Source organism: Ranitomeya imitator, chromosome 8 (assembly GCF_032444005.1).
Source record: "Ranitomeya imitator isolate aRanImi1 chromosome 8, aRanImi1.pri, whole genome shotgun sequence".
In the NCBI taxonomy this organism is placed as follows: Eukaryota; Metazoa; Chordata; class Amphibia; order Anura; family Dendrobatidae; genus Ranitomeya; species Ranitomeya imitator.
Genome location: NC_091289.1, coordinates 90,301,382 through 90,315,844, shown reverse-complemented (window position 1 = coordinate 90,315,844; position 14,463 = coordinate 90,301,382). Strand labels below are relative to the sequence as shown.

General features: G+C 42.8%; 1 protein-coding gene across 7 annotated transcripts in view; it reads right to left on the bottom strand.

Moving 5' to 3' along the window:
- PDE4DIP (phosphodiesterase 4D interacting protein) overlaps positions 1 to 14,463 on the bottom strand; it is a 1,776,665-nt gene that overhangs the window by 1,130,536 nt on the left and 631,666 nt on the right. For all 7 annotated transcript variants that reach the window (XM_069737152.1, XM_069737153.1, XM_069737154.1 and 4 more), the window contains one exon: positions 550 to 663. In XM_069737152.1, the coding sequence (XP_069593253.1) occupies positions 550 to 663 (114 nt within the window). The remainder of the gene's footprint in view (positions 1 to 549; positions 664 to 14,463) is intronic.

Below are 14,463 nucleotides of genomic sequence, written 5' to 3'. Positions count from 1 at the left end.
GTGGTTTTCCCTTTTGGGATGCTGCCCTTCCTGTGGTTGTTCCTTCCCGGTGAAAGACCTGGCTATTTACTGCTTGCGTTGAGAAACACGTGATGGTGTCTCTGCAGCTTTTCTACATGCATTTGCATATTTCCCATAAGGGATGGGGGCAGTGTTCTGGATCACTGCGTTGAGAAACACGTGATGGTGTCTCCGCGGTGTTGGATGTTTTGATCTCCCCGAGGTCATTCATCCTTATGTTTATAGTCTTTTGCTTTACCTGGTCACTCTGTCAAATGTGAAAGGTCCCGTTGGTGTTCATGTTAGTTACCCGATTTCTGGCTCAGCTCCTTTGCTGCTGGGTGCAGTTTCCCCTGTTTTATACCCGGGTATCGTGACACAATCTGATACTGATGGCCTGTCAATAATTTATCAGTATTGGAAAGCCTCTTCAATGAAACCTGATACAAAATGTCCACCAAGTATGAACATCAACTTCCTCTGCACTTAAAATAAGAGATAAATACATCATTTTTTCACTTGACTTTCCAAGATTTGTAACTTACATACCTGCAAAGCCACATCTCTCTCATTGATTCTCTGCCGTAGTTTTTCCATCATATATTCGTTACCTCCTGGGACTTTTTCTAAATTCTGCTGATAATGCAAGACATCAATGTACTCCTAAAAGAATCAACAGATGTCGAAAAGGTTACTAAACTGCTATACTATGAAGAGTACAAAGTAATAAAAATATTGGAATATCTCTTGGGATTAAATATCAATCAACAGACTAATCATTTTCCCAGTTAGGCCGGGGTCACAATTGCAACTGCAATGTAGGAAACTTGTGCGATTCTCTCGCCTTCACACTCGGCACTGCCGCAGGCACTTTGGACTGGAGAATTCAGCTGCATAGAAATACACTCCGGACCCGAGTGCTGGTGGCAGTGCCGGGTATTGAGGAGAGTTTCTTCCATTTCAGTAGCAAGTGTGACCCCGGCCTTAAAGGGAGTCTTTCACCCCAAAACTGAAACTAAACCACATCTAAATTATTTATTTGACCAATTTCCTTTTAAATAAAAGTAAAAAAAAAAGTTGATAGGTACAGTAATTCCTAAGTTTCCCTATCGCTTATACAAGTAAACTGTGAGTAAACCCCACTCCAAGACACATTGCACCCATAACCATTTTTTTCTACCATTTTCTCAAAGCATGAAAAAAAGGTCTAGAATTTGCAAATCAAAAGACAATATGCAATATAACAGTAATGTCACAATATTTTGCTGTGAGCTGTAACCTGATACATATTAAAATGGCAGTACGCTGCCAAGATCTGACAGCTGGTACCAGGCAACAATGGAACATTTTTCCTATTGGCTCCTTTTGATCACTGTGATTGACCGCATCACAGTGATCAAAATAAATAAAAATAGTAAATCAAATCCCCTTTTGTTACCCCCTTAGTAAAATAAAAAATATAAAATACATTTTTATTTTTTTTCTTCCATTCTTTGCAGTTGGGGTTAGGGTTGTTTCTTTTTGTCAAAAGTAAAAAAATAAAACAAAAAAAAAAACAATATGACGGCTAGCATGTCACTTGAGCACCCATATTATTTGTTGCATACCTGTGCACACAATACAAATTGGAATGGCGAGAACTTGTGCTCAACACTAATATAATAGCTTCAATATGACAACCTAATGTTATCAAATTCTATGTTGCACCTGTTCCAAAATGCTCACTATACCCCTGGATAAAATCTTTGAGGGGTGTAATTTCCAAAACTGTGCCATTTGTGGGCGGTTTCCACTATTTAGGCACATCAGGGGCTCTCCAAACGCAACATGGCGTCTGCTAATTATTCCAGCAAATTTTACATTCAAAAAGTCAAATGGCGCTCCTTCCTTTCCAAACTCTGCAGGGTGCCCAAACAGTAGATTTCCCCCACAAATTAGGTATTGGCGTATTCAGGAAAAATCGAACAACAAATTTTGTGTTCCATTTTCTCCTGTTTCCCTTGTGAAAATGAAAAGCTGTGGGGCTAAAGTAACTTTTTTTATGTGAAAAAGTAAAACTTTCATTTTTCCTTCTTCATTCCATTAATTCCTGTGAAGCACCTGAAGGGTTAATAAACTTCTTGAATGTTGTTTTGAGCACAATGAGGGGTGCCGTTTTTACAGTGGTTTTACTTTTGGGTATTTTTTCTGTCATATCGGCCCCTCAAACTCACTTCAAATGTGATGTGGTCCCTAAAAAATGGTTTTGTGAATCTTGTTAGAAAAATGAGAAATGACTGGTCAATTTTTAACCCTTTTAACTTACTAACAAAAAAAATTATGTTTCTAAAATTGTTCTGATGTAAAGTAGACATATGGGAACTGTTGCTTATCAACTATTTTCTGTGACATAACTCTTATTTAAAGGGAACCTGTCAGCAAGATTGTGCACAGTAACTACGGACAGTGTCAGGTTGGGGCTGTTATACTGATTAACCCCTTTCTGACCTCGCACAGGATAGTATGTCCAAGGTCAAACTCCCCGCTTTGATGCGGGCTCCGGCGGTGAGCCCGCATCAAAGCCGGGACATGTCAGCTGTTTTGAACAGCTGACATGTGCCCGCAAAGCGGCGGGTGAAATCGCGATTCACCCGCCGCTATTAACTAGTTAAATGATGCTGTCAAACGCAGACAGCGGCATTTAACCGGCTCTTCCGGCCATCGGGGCGGAAATGAGCGCATCACCGACCCCGTCACATGATCGGGGGTCAGCGATGCTTCTGCATAGTAAACATAGAGGTCCTTGAGACCTCTATGGTTACTGATGCCGGTTTGCTGTGAGAGCCACCCTGTGGTTGGCGCTCATAGCAAGCCTGCAATTCAGCTACATAGCAGCAATCTGATGATCGCTGCTATGTAGCAGAGCTGATCGAGTTGTGCCAGCTTATAGCCTCCTATGGAGGCTACTGAAGCATGGCAAAAGTAAAAAAAAAAAAAAAGTAAAAAAAAAATGTGAAAAAAAAATATAAAAGTTTAAATCACGCCCCTTTCGCCCCATTCAAAATAAATCAATTAAAAAAAAAATCAAACCTATACATATTTGGTATCGCCACGTTCAGAATCGCCTGATCTATTAATAAAAAAACAGCATTAACCTGATCGCTAAACAGCGTAGCGAGAAAAAAATTTGAAATGCCAGAATTATGCTTTTTTGGTCGCTGTGACATTGTATTAAAATGCAATAACGGGCGATCAAAAAAACGTATCTCCACAAAAGTGGTATCACTAAAAACGTCAGCTTGGAATGCAAAAAATAAGCCTTCAACCGAACCCAGATCACGAAAAATGGAGACACTATGGGTATCGGAAAATTGCGCAATTTTTTTTTTAGCAAAGTTTGGAATTTTTTTTATTTCACCACTTAGATAAAAGAGAACCTAGACATGTTTGGTGTCTATGAACTCGTAATGACCTGGAGAATCGTGATATCAGGTCAGTTTTAGCATTTAGTGAAGCTAGCAAAAAAGCCAAACAAAAAACAAATGTGGGATTGAACTTTATTTGCAATTTCACTGCACTTGGAATTTTTTTCCCATTTTCTAGTACACGACATGGTAAAACCAATGATGTCGTTCAAAAGTACAACTCGTCCCACAAAAAATAAGCCCCCACATGACCATATTGATGGAAAAATAAAAAAAAGTTATGGCTCTGGGAAGGAGGGGAGCGAAAAACGAACACGGAAAAACGGAAAATCCCAAGGTCATGAAGGGGTTAAAATGATACCTTGGGTGATGAAATTCGTCGTGGATGTTGTTTAATCTTTAGTTTCAGTTTTGAGTTAATAAAATGCTTGTGCTCCGGGGCGGCCTGTGGGGGGTCTTCATGTGGTGCTCTGATTAGGTACCGTATATACTCGAGTATAAGCTGACCCGAGTATAAGCCGATACCCCTAATTTTGCCACAAAAAACTGGGAAAACTTATTGACACGAGTATAAGCCTAGGGTGGGAAATGCAGTAGCTACTGGTAAATTTCAAAAACAAAAATAGATACCAATAAAAGTAAAATTGATTGAGACATCAGTAGGTTAAATATTTTTGAATATCCATATTGAATCAGGAACCCCATATAATGCACCATAAAGTTCATGATGGGCCCCATAAGATGCTCCATACAAAATACACCCCATATAATGCTCCATAAAGTTTATGATGGGCCCCATAAGATGATCCATATTAAAATATGCCCCATAAAATGCTGCACAAAGGTTAATAATGGTCCCATAAGATGCTCTATAGAATATTATGCCCATATAATGCTGCACAAAGGTTGATTGCCCCATAAGATGCTCCATAGATTATGCCCCATACAATCCAGCATAAAGGTTGATGGCCCCATAAGATGCTCCATAGATTATGCCCCATACAATCCTGCATAAAGATGATGGCCCCATAAGATGCTCCATAGATTATGCCCCATACAATCCTGTTGCTGCTGCGATGAAGAAAAAAGAAAAATGACATACTCCCCTCTCGTCGCTCAGGCCCCAGCACTTGCGATATTCACCTGTTAAAAAGGGTGAGAAGCCAGCGCTGCCTATGGTCAGAACGCAAAACATAAAGTGGTGCACATGCACATATTGATTTCTAACTGTATTTAAAAAATGAGACATTTAGCAAACAATTGATCAATTCTTTGAGCCACCCAGCCACGTCACGGCATTCTCATAATGGGGCAGTGCTACTCTAAGTTTTTTTATGTTCGCTGTTCCATTACGGCCTCTAAAAAGCAAGACCACATTAAATGCAAGCTGTACCTGAAGCATTTCTGAATCACTCCCATGGCACCAGAGAGGACAGCACAGATAAAGGTTGACCAGGTCTAGACATAGACATTTCAGGTACAACCTCCACACTGCCTAACCAGCACCACAGATGAAGGGTGAGACAGGCTTGGACACAGGTGCACAATCAAACAAAGTCTAGGGCACAATCAAACAAAAAAAAGTTCTGCTTGAAAATGGCGCTGGCCGCGCCTGCGCAGTAGCGGCTTTCAGTGATCCAATAGCTGGTTCTGCACAGGCAGGCGGCGTAATCTGGCTAGAGAAAAAAAAATGTCCTCGTCCAAGATGGCGCCGCTGGCGCCTGCGCAGTGGTGGCTATCGGCGATCGACCAGGGATCCGAGATAACTGCTGATGCTCAGACGCAGCCGGCACCATTTTCAAAAGCTAAAAAAAAAAATTATGATTAAGATTAAACAAAATGACTATGTGCACAATTGATATGCGATCATATGCCTGCAGAAGGTTTTTTTTTTACCCCAAGCAATTTTGAATATTCATTATGTAAACTAGGTGCAGGTCACTGAGAGATTAATGACCTGTCAGAAGCCATACTGATGAATACCTAATCAGAGCACCACATGAAGACCCCCCCCCCCCTCCCACACAAGCCACCCCGAACCACAAGCATATCATTAACTCAAAACTAATAATAAATATTACTAGATAGATAGATAGAATAAAATCCGGCAATTCAGCAGCCATGTACATTAAAATACAGCAGGACTCGACAGGATAGGATAGATTATATACAGTATATAAATCTTAAGAGATGCGTCTTTTCTGGGGTGGCTGAGAGCTGATGTTTTTAGCCTGGGGAGAGGCAATATACATGGCCCCTTCCTAAGCTATTAATATCAGCCCACAGCAATCTGCACAGCCTTTGCTTGTTATTAATTATAGGGGGCCCTACATCATTTTGTTAGGGGGACCCCATTTCAATAGCCAGTGATGGCTAAGTAAACAGTTGTGAGCTGATATTAATAGCCTGAGAAGCTCAATGGGTATTAACCCCTTCCTAGGCTATAAACATCTGCCCCCAACCATCGCATTTCCCTCTGCTGGTTAAGGAAATTAAGCAGGAACTCACGCCAATTTCTTATTAGAAAAATTATTATTTAAGAATTAACCCCTTTACCCCCAAGGGTGGTTTGCACGTTAATGACCGGGCCAATTTTTACATTTCTGACCACTGTCTCTTTATGAGGTTATAACTCCGAAACGCTTCAACGGATCTTGGCGATTCTGAGATTGTTTTCTTGTAACATATTGTACTTCATGATAGTGGTGAAATTTCTTCGATAAAACTTGCGTTTATTTGTGAAAAAAATGGAAATTTGGCAAAAAATTTTAAAATTTTGCAATTTTCAAACTTTTAATTTTTATTCTGTTAAACCAGAGAGTTATGTGACACAAAATAGTTAATAAATAACATTTCCCACATGTTTACTTTACATCAGCACCATTTTGGAAACAAATTATTTTTTTTCTAGGAAGTTATAAGGGTTAAAATTTGACCAGCAATTTCTCATTTTTACAACAAAATTTACAAAACCATTTTTTTAGGGATTACCTCACATTTGAAGTCATTTTGAGGGCTCTATATGGCAGAAAATACCCAAAAGTGACACCATTCTGAAAACTGCACCCCTCAAGGTGCTCAAAACCACAATCAAGAGGTTTATTAACCCTTCAGGTGCTTCACAGTAGCAGAAGCAACATGGAAGGAAAAAATTAACATTTTACTTTTTAGTCACAAAAAATGATCTCTTTCAGCAATAATTTTTTTAATTTCCCAAGGGTAAAAAAAGAAAATGGACCTCAAAAGTTGTTGTCCAATTTGTCCTGAGTACGCTGATACCCCACATGTGAGGGGGAACCACTTTTTAGGCGCATGGTAGGGCTCAGAAGGAAAGGAGCGTCGTTTGACATTTTCAAGCTAAAATTGGCTGGAATTGAGATCGGACGCCATGTCGCGTTAGGCGAGCCCCTGATGTGCCTAAACAGTGGAAACCCCCCACAAGTGAACCCATTTTGGAGACTAGCCCCCCTAAGGAACTTATCTAGGTGTGTATTGAGCACTTTGAACCCCAAAGTGCTTCACAGAAGTTTATAACGCCCGGGCATGAAAATAAAAAATCCTAGTTTTTCCACAAACATGATCGTTCAGTCCCCAATTTTTTATTTTCTCAAGGGTAACAGGAGAAATGGGACCCCAAAAGTTGTTGTCCAATTTGTCCTGAGTACATTGATACCACATATGTGTGGGGGGGGGGGGGGACCACTGTTTGGGCGCATGGCAAGGCTCAGAAGAAAAGGAGCGCCGTTTGACATTTTCAAGCTAAAATTGGCTGGAATTGAGATCGGACGCAATCTCGTGTTTGGCGAGCCCCTGATGTGCCTAAACAGTGGAAACCCCCCACAAGTGACCCCATTTTGGAAACTAGATCCCCTAAGGAACTTATCTAGATGTGCCCTGAGCACTTTTAGCCCCCAAGGGCGTGAAAATTAAAAATCCTTTTTCTACAAAAATGATCTTTTAGTCCCCAATTTTTTATTTTCCCAAGGGTAACAGGAGAAATTGGACCCCAAAAGTTGTTGTCCAATTTGTCCTGAGTACGCTGATACCCCACATGTGGGAGAAAACTCAGGGCTCGGAAGTAGTGACTGTCATGCAGCTGCAGTGCAGTACAGCGCAACCTTCACCAGAGGGAGTTTTATAGGGATGCGAGACTGCACACACTGAGCAGCTGAACAGATGCCACCTAGTGGCAAGAGAGTAGTCAGAAAAGCCGAATCAGGGCACAAGATAACACGTCAGTACAAAAAGGATATAAACAGATAGGATAGTCAGGATGTACCAAGGGATCAGTAAACCAGGGCGAGAAAAATACGGTACAATAGGGACACATCAAGACAGAGTCAATAGCCAAGCCAGGAGGTCAGAATCAGAGAATCAATCAGAACAGACAAACGCAGGGAAAGGGCAGACAGAGGGGAATAACAGACACAGGACAAGTCAGGGTTCACAGCAGGACAAACTAAGGGTTACCAGAGTCAGGTTCACAAGCCGAAGACAGAACTATAGCTGACACTGCCAGCAAGATTCATGGGAGCTAAATAGCAAACCTGAACCCAGAATGAAGCAGAGCAAAGTTAACCCTTGACATGATCTGTCCAAAAAAGGGCAGACACTAATAAACCCTGGAACGGATCATGACAGTACCCTCCTCTCAAGGGGGGGGGGGGGCACCGGACCCCCAGGTTTCCCAGGATAACATGCATGAAATGCCCGGATCAATCGATCAGCATGAACAGATTGTGCCGAGACCCAAGATCGATCCTCAGGACCATAACCCCTCCAATGGACCAAATACTGAAGTGAACTACAGACCATACGGGAATCCACGATCCGTTCAACTTCAAACTCGGTCTGACCATCCACAGATACAGGAGGCGGAGGGGATGGAGGTCCAGCTAAAGATGGTACAAAGGACTTAAGAAGGGATTTATAGAACACACTGGGGATCCGAAGTGACTGAGGAAGGCGTAAACGAAAGGCAACTGGATTGACCACCTCAATGATCTCGTAAGGACCGACAAACCTAGGACCAATTTTAGCAGAAGGAATCTTTAGACGAATGTTCTTGGTAGATGTCACGATTCACACCGTGACCGTCACTCCTACGTCACGGATCGGGGTGCCTTTAGGCCAACAGATGGCTATCACATGTGCAGGGGGCTTATCTTAGTTATCCCTCCACTGCTACAATGTGATGAAAAAACACACACAGGGCTATTGACCTCTTAGTTTACAGCAGGGGCTTATTTTAGGTATCCCACTGCTCTTCAATATACCACGAACTGCAGGGATTTGTGTATATCCCGCTTTACAGTTCCGCTTGAAAACTTGCAGCTCTCTGGTGCCCCCCTCACCCTCAGGTCAGATTAGGTACTGCACCTAGGGTAATTAGTCGCCAGAAAGGCTGCCTGCTATGTACTGGCTATTGGACATGCTGCAGCGAGGCGATATAACTGCTCCTACTCAGACAGGAACAATAATTATCAATGATGCTGTCGCTACAATGACTCCCAAAGGCACCGTACAAGGTATGCTGCCACCAGCTTCGATTAAATGGGTCCGAAGCTAACCCAGAACAGTAGTGTAATTCCCTTCAGAAGACTTAGAGTACGTTTTAGAGCAGGAAGAATGAAAACTAGTAATTTATATATTTTACTCCGAAAGAAGGCAGTGTTTATAAAAAGGCATATAAAGATGTTACAATATATGAGACAATTGAAATATGTACAAAGGTAATTATAAAAATAACAGGGATTAAATAAGAAAGGTAAAACTCACATGTTCTCAGTTCATGTCAGGCAAAACCATGATGGTAGGCGGAACCCCAAATGTCAAAATGCATCAGGAGGTCTGGATAGAAACAGCTCCTTAAGTAAAAATTTGCTCGCTATAGATACTAAATTCGGACTAGTTGGGACACAGTTCCAGAGAAATCCGTACTTTTTTACCTGTTGGAATTAGAGGCTAGCGCTTACAGTGGCTGATGGATCCGCCAATGGACTTTAGCAATATGTACTTATTATTTTCCTAACCCAAATCGGTGGCTCAGAATCTTACAAGATTAGTACAAAGAGCCTCATGATTTAAAAGAGAGATCAGACCAGCTTCAGCTGGTGGGAGATTTGTGCAATAAACCTTTCTGGCTTGGGGGGCAGGGCAGAGCATTGAGAACTAAAGCTTCACTCATACATAGAAGCAAAGAGAGAAGGGGTGGGGTTTAGCCCACAGCAAAGCTACGAAATCATATTACATTTCATACAATATCGTGACAGTAGACAACCACACTTTATCTCCTACCAGACATATAGGTCCTACAGACCGTCGCTTATCAGCAAAAAGTTTGTTTGCCCTGAGCCTTCCCAATGTTGTTCTGGACCTCGCTCCACACCTTCCCCAACCGTTGCACTGCTGTATCAGCCCCTGGACATCCTGAATCCAGCCTAGAAAATTCACGAAAATGGGGGTGAAAACCGTAGTTACAGAAGAATGGAGAGGTGCCCGTGGACTGGTTAATCCGATTATTAAATGCAAATTCAGCCACGGGCAACGAAGAACACCAATCATCCTGCTGACATGTAGCAAGACACCTCAAAATCCGTTCAAGTGCCTGATTGGTCCTCTTCGTCTGCCCATTGGTCTCAGGATGGTAAGCAGAGGAGAAGGTCAAAAAAATACCCAATCTTTTACAAAATGCCCTCCAAAATTTGGACACAAATTGTACCCCTCTATCAGAAACCACACTCAAAGGCACGCCATGCAGCCGTACCACGTGCTCAACAAACAATCTAGATAGTGTCTCAGCATTAGGCAATCCTGCCAGAGGTACAAAATGCACTTGCTTACTGAATCTGTCAACCACTACCCAGATTACAGTTTTGCCATTGGAGGGGGGGAGATCAGTGATAAAATCCATGGACAGATGGGTCCAAGGTCTATCCGGAATTGGCAATGGCACCAATTCCCCGGCCGGCCGGTTATGGGAGCTCTTAGCACGGGCACAGGTATCACAAGCAGACACAAACACAATGATATCAGAGTTCATGGAGGGCCACCAAAACAGCCTAGCAATAGCTATCCGGGTGGCAGAGATCCCCGGGTGACCACTAAGAGCAGAATCATGGAACTCCCGGAGAATCCTCAATCTGTACTGAACTGGGACAAAAAGCTTAGTCAGGCAAAGAGGGAGGAGCAAGAGACTGAGCCTCTCGACTCTCCTGCTCCAATTCAGAGGATACCCCCCCAAAACAACCACCCCGTGCTGAAGAATGGAGGAAGGAGGTTCGGGGGTGATATCGGATCAAAACTGCGAGATAAGGCATCAGCCTTGACATTCTTGGAACCAGGCCAAAAAGTGATTGAAAAATGAAAACGAGAGAAAAAAAGCAACCACCTAGCCTGTCTAGGAGTTAACCGTTTGGCAGTTTCAATATAAGACAAGTTCTTGTGATCAGTAATCACCGTGATCCGATGAACCGCCCCCTCCAAAAAATGCCTCCATTCTTCAAAAGCCAATTTTATAGCCAGTAACTCCTGGTTCCCAACATCATAGTTCCTCTCAGCAGAAGAAAACGGCACATGGTCTCAAGTTGGTCAAAGTAACGGGTCCCTGAGACAACACCACCCCTACTCCCACCTCTGATGCGTCCACCTCTACAATGAATGGTTTAGATGGATTGGGCTGAACTAATACAGGAGCAGACATAAAACACTTTTTTAATGTAATAAATGCTTCAACTGCCAAGGATGACCAAACTTTGAGATCAGCCCCCTTGCGAGTGAGATCGGTGAGTGGCTTGACTACCTGAGAAAACCCCTTGATGAATTTCCAGTAATAATTGGCAAAACCGAAAAAAAGCTGCAACCCCTTGAGGTCTCTGGGTTGCACCCAATCAACAATGGCCTGTACCTTTCCGGGATCCATCTGAAACCCATTCGCAGAAAGGATGATCCCCAGAAAAGAAAGCTCCTGGACACAAAACAAACATTTCTCTGGTTTAGCGAACAGAGAATTTCCCCGCAACCTGTGAAGAACAGCATGTAAATGACCAATGTGAGATTCCTTGTCAGGCGAGAAAACAAGGATATCATCCAGGTATACAACCATAAAGAGCCCGATAAAAATCAGAAAAAAACATCATTTATGAAGTTCTGAAACACCGCGGGCGCGTTCGTGAGACCAAAGGGCATGACCAAATTTTCAAACAGGCCCTCGGAGGTGAGAAAAGCCGTTTTACACTCATCCCCTTCCTGAATGCGGATAAGGTTATATGCCCCCCTAAGATTGAGTTTGGAAAACCACTTAGCCCCAGACAATTGGTTATAGAGATCAGGAATGAGTGGGAGAGGGTAGGTATTTCTCACCGTAATTTTATTTAGTTCCCGGAAATTGAGGCATGGACGTAAACCACCATCTTTTTTCTTGACAAAAAAAAATCCCGCGGCCACAGGTGAGACAGAGGGATGGATGTGACCTTCGTGTAGACTATCAGAGATATAGTTTTATATAGCAGTACGCTCCGGGCCAGAAAGATTGTACAAACGGGCTTTGGGCAATTTAGAACCCGGAATAAGATTGATGGTACAATCATAAGGATGATGGGGTGGTAAGACCTCAGCCTCTTTTTCGGAGAACACATCACCAATGTCCTTTACGTACTCCGGAATACTTTCCGGACTAATGGCTGACACACACACAGCAGAAAGACAACCATTGAAACAATTAGGACCCCATTTAACAATATCACAAGATCCCCAGTCTATAACAGGATTATGCCTCTGCAACCAGGAGAATCCCAACACCAGTCCCGCAGGAAGATTATTCATAACATAACATGAAATTCATTCCTGGTGCAAAGAACCCACCTTGAGAAGGAACTCCTCAGAGACAAATTTAAGGACATTTTGAGCCAACGGTGTCTTATCAATAGCGATATGGATGGGAGTCTCTAGCCTAACTGTCCCTAACTTTAACTTGGACACCAGACTATAGTCAATGAAGTTCATGGAAGATCCAGTCCACAAATGCTGAAGTGGATGCAAAAACACTTCCATAACACCGTTCCACCTCTAGCAAAACTTTTTGAAATGATGAAAATGGTACCTGAGAATCTGGATGACCTCCTAGACCATCACCCAGTCTCGGCAGCTTGTTACTTGATGGACAAGAGAGGCAGTCTTTCTTCCAATGTCCCGGATCTCCACAATAAAAACATAATTTCCCATCAAGTCGCCGTTTCCTCTCCTTCTCCTTGAAATTGATGGCATAGTCTATAGTCTCCTCAGACTTGACAGGCAAAATAGGAATCTCACGCTGGGTAATTCTTCTCTCCCGTAATCTCCGGTCCATACGAATGGCCTGAATCATGGCCTCCACCACGGAACTGGGTGGCGTATGAAGGGCCAGCACGTCCTTGAGATGATCAGAAAGTCCTCTCTCAATCAGGCATCTCAGAGCAGAGTCATCCCAGGACACCTCAACGGACCACCGTCTAAACTCAGAACAATACTGTTCAGCAGTGAGATCATTCTGGGAGGGACTCATGATCATGTCCTCTGCAACCCTGACCCGGTCCGGTTCATCAAAAATAAGTCCCAAAGCCTCAAAGAATCTATCCACAGACACACGTTCAGGGGCAGAAGCAGGTAAAGAGAAAGCCCATGATTGAGGTCCCTCCCGCAGTAAGGAAATAATTATCCCCACCCGCTGACTCATCTCCAGAAGATCGAGGCCTCAGAGAAAAAAACAAAGCTTTCAACTCTCCTTAAAAGTATGAAATCTCTCCCTCTCCCCAGAGAAGGTATCTGGGAGTTTGACAGTAGGTTCAGGAGAGTGCAAAGAGACATCCACTGAGTCACCAGGTAGACTAACAACATGAGAGGTGTCTCCCTGCATGATCATAACAGTCTCAGTCAGTCTTTTTTGTAAATGAGTATGAGACGTGACAAGGGACTGAAGTTTCACAGAAAAATCCAGCACCATCTGTGTCAGACTGGACACTTGATCTGCCAAGTTATGCAGCAGATCCATGACCAGAAAAAAAAAAAAGCTAAATCCCGTTTAAATGTATGGTCAGCTATAATTTCATGCAGCTGCAGTGCAGTACAGCGCAACCTTCACCAGGGGGAGTTTTATAGGGACGCAAGACTGCACACACTGAGCAGCTGAACAGATGCCACCTAGTGGCAAGAGAGTAGTCAGAAAAGCCGAATCAGGGCACAAGATAACACCTCAGCACAAAAAGGATACAAACAGAAAGGATAGTCAGGACATAGCAAGGGATCAGTAAACCAGGGCGAGCAAAATACGGTACAATAGGGACAAATCAAGACAGAGTCAATAGCCAAGCCAAGAGGTCAGAATCAGAGAATCAATCAGAACAGACAAACGCAGGGAAAGGGCAGACAGATGGGGATTACAGACACAGGACAAGTCAGGGTTCACAGCAGGACAAACCAAGGGTTCCCAGAGTCAGGTTCACAAGCCGAAGACAGAACTATAGCTGACACTGCCAGCAAGATTCATGGGAGCTAAATAGCAAACCTGAACCCAGAATGAGGCACAGCAAAGTTAACCCTTGACATGATCCGTCCAAAAAAGGACAAACACTAATAAATACTGGAACGGATCATGACAGTGACGTTTTGAAAAGCAGACTTTAATGGAATGGTACGCGGGCGTCATGTTCCGTTTGCAGAGCCCCTGATGTGCCTGAACAGTAGAAATCCCCCACAAGTGACCCCATTTTGGAGACTAGACCTAATTGGGAACTTCAAACACTTGTAAAGGGTGCACTCAAGCTGTATACACAAATAAATGTTATAGGGTGCAGTGCCTAGTCCAATATTAAATGTATAACCAAAAAAAAAAAGAAAACAGAATGGACTATGAAACAGGCCCGCACAACCATAGAAAGTAGAAAAATAACACAATGTTTATTGAACATCACAGCAAAACATAAAAACATTTAAAATGTACCAATAGTGTACAAAAACACCCCTATTCAAATGCCCTACAAATAAATATGAAGTCGGCATGAAACATAATACAATGGGTCAGCAT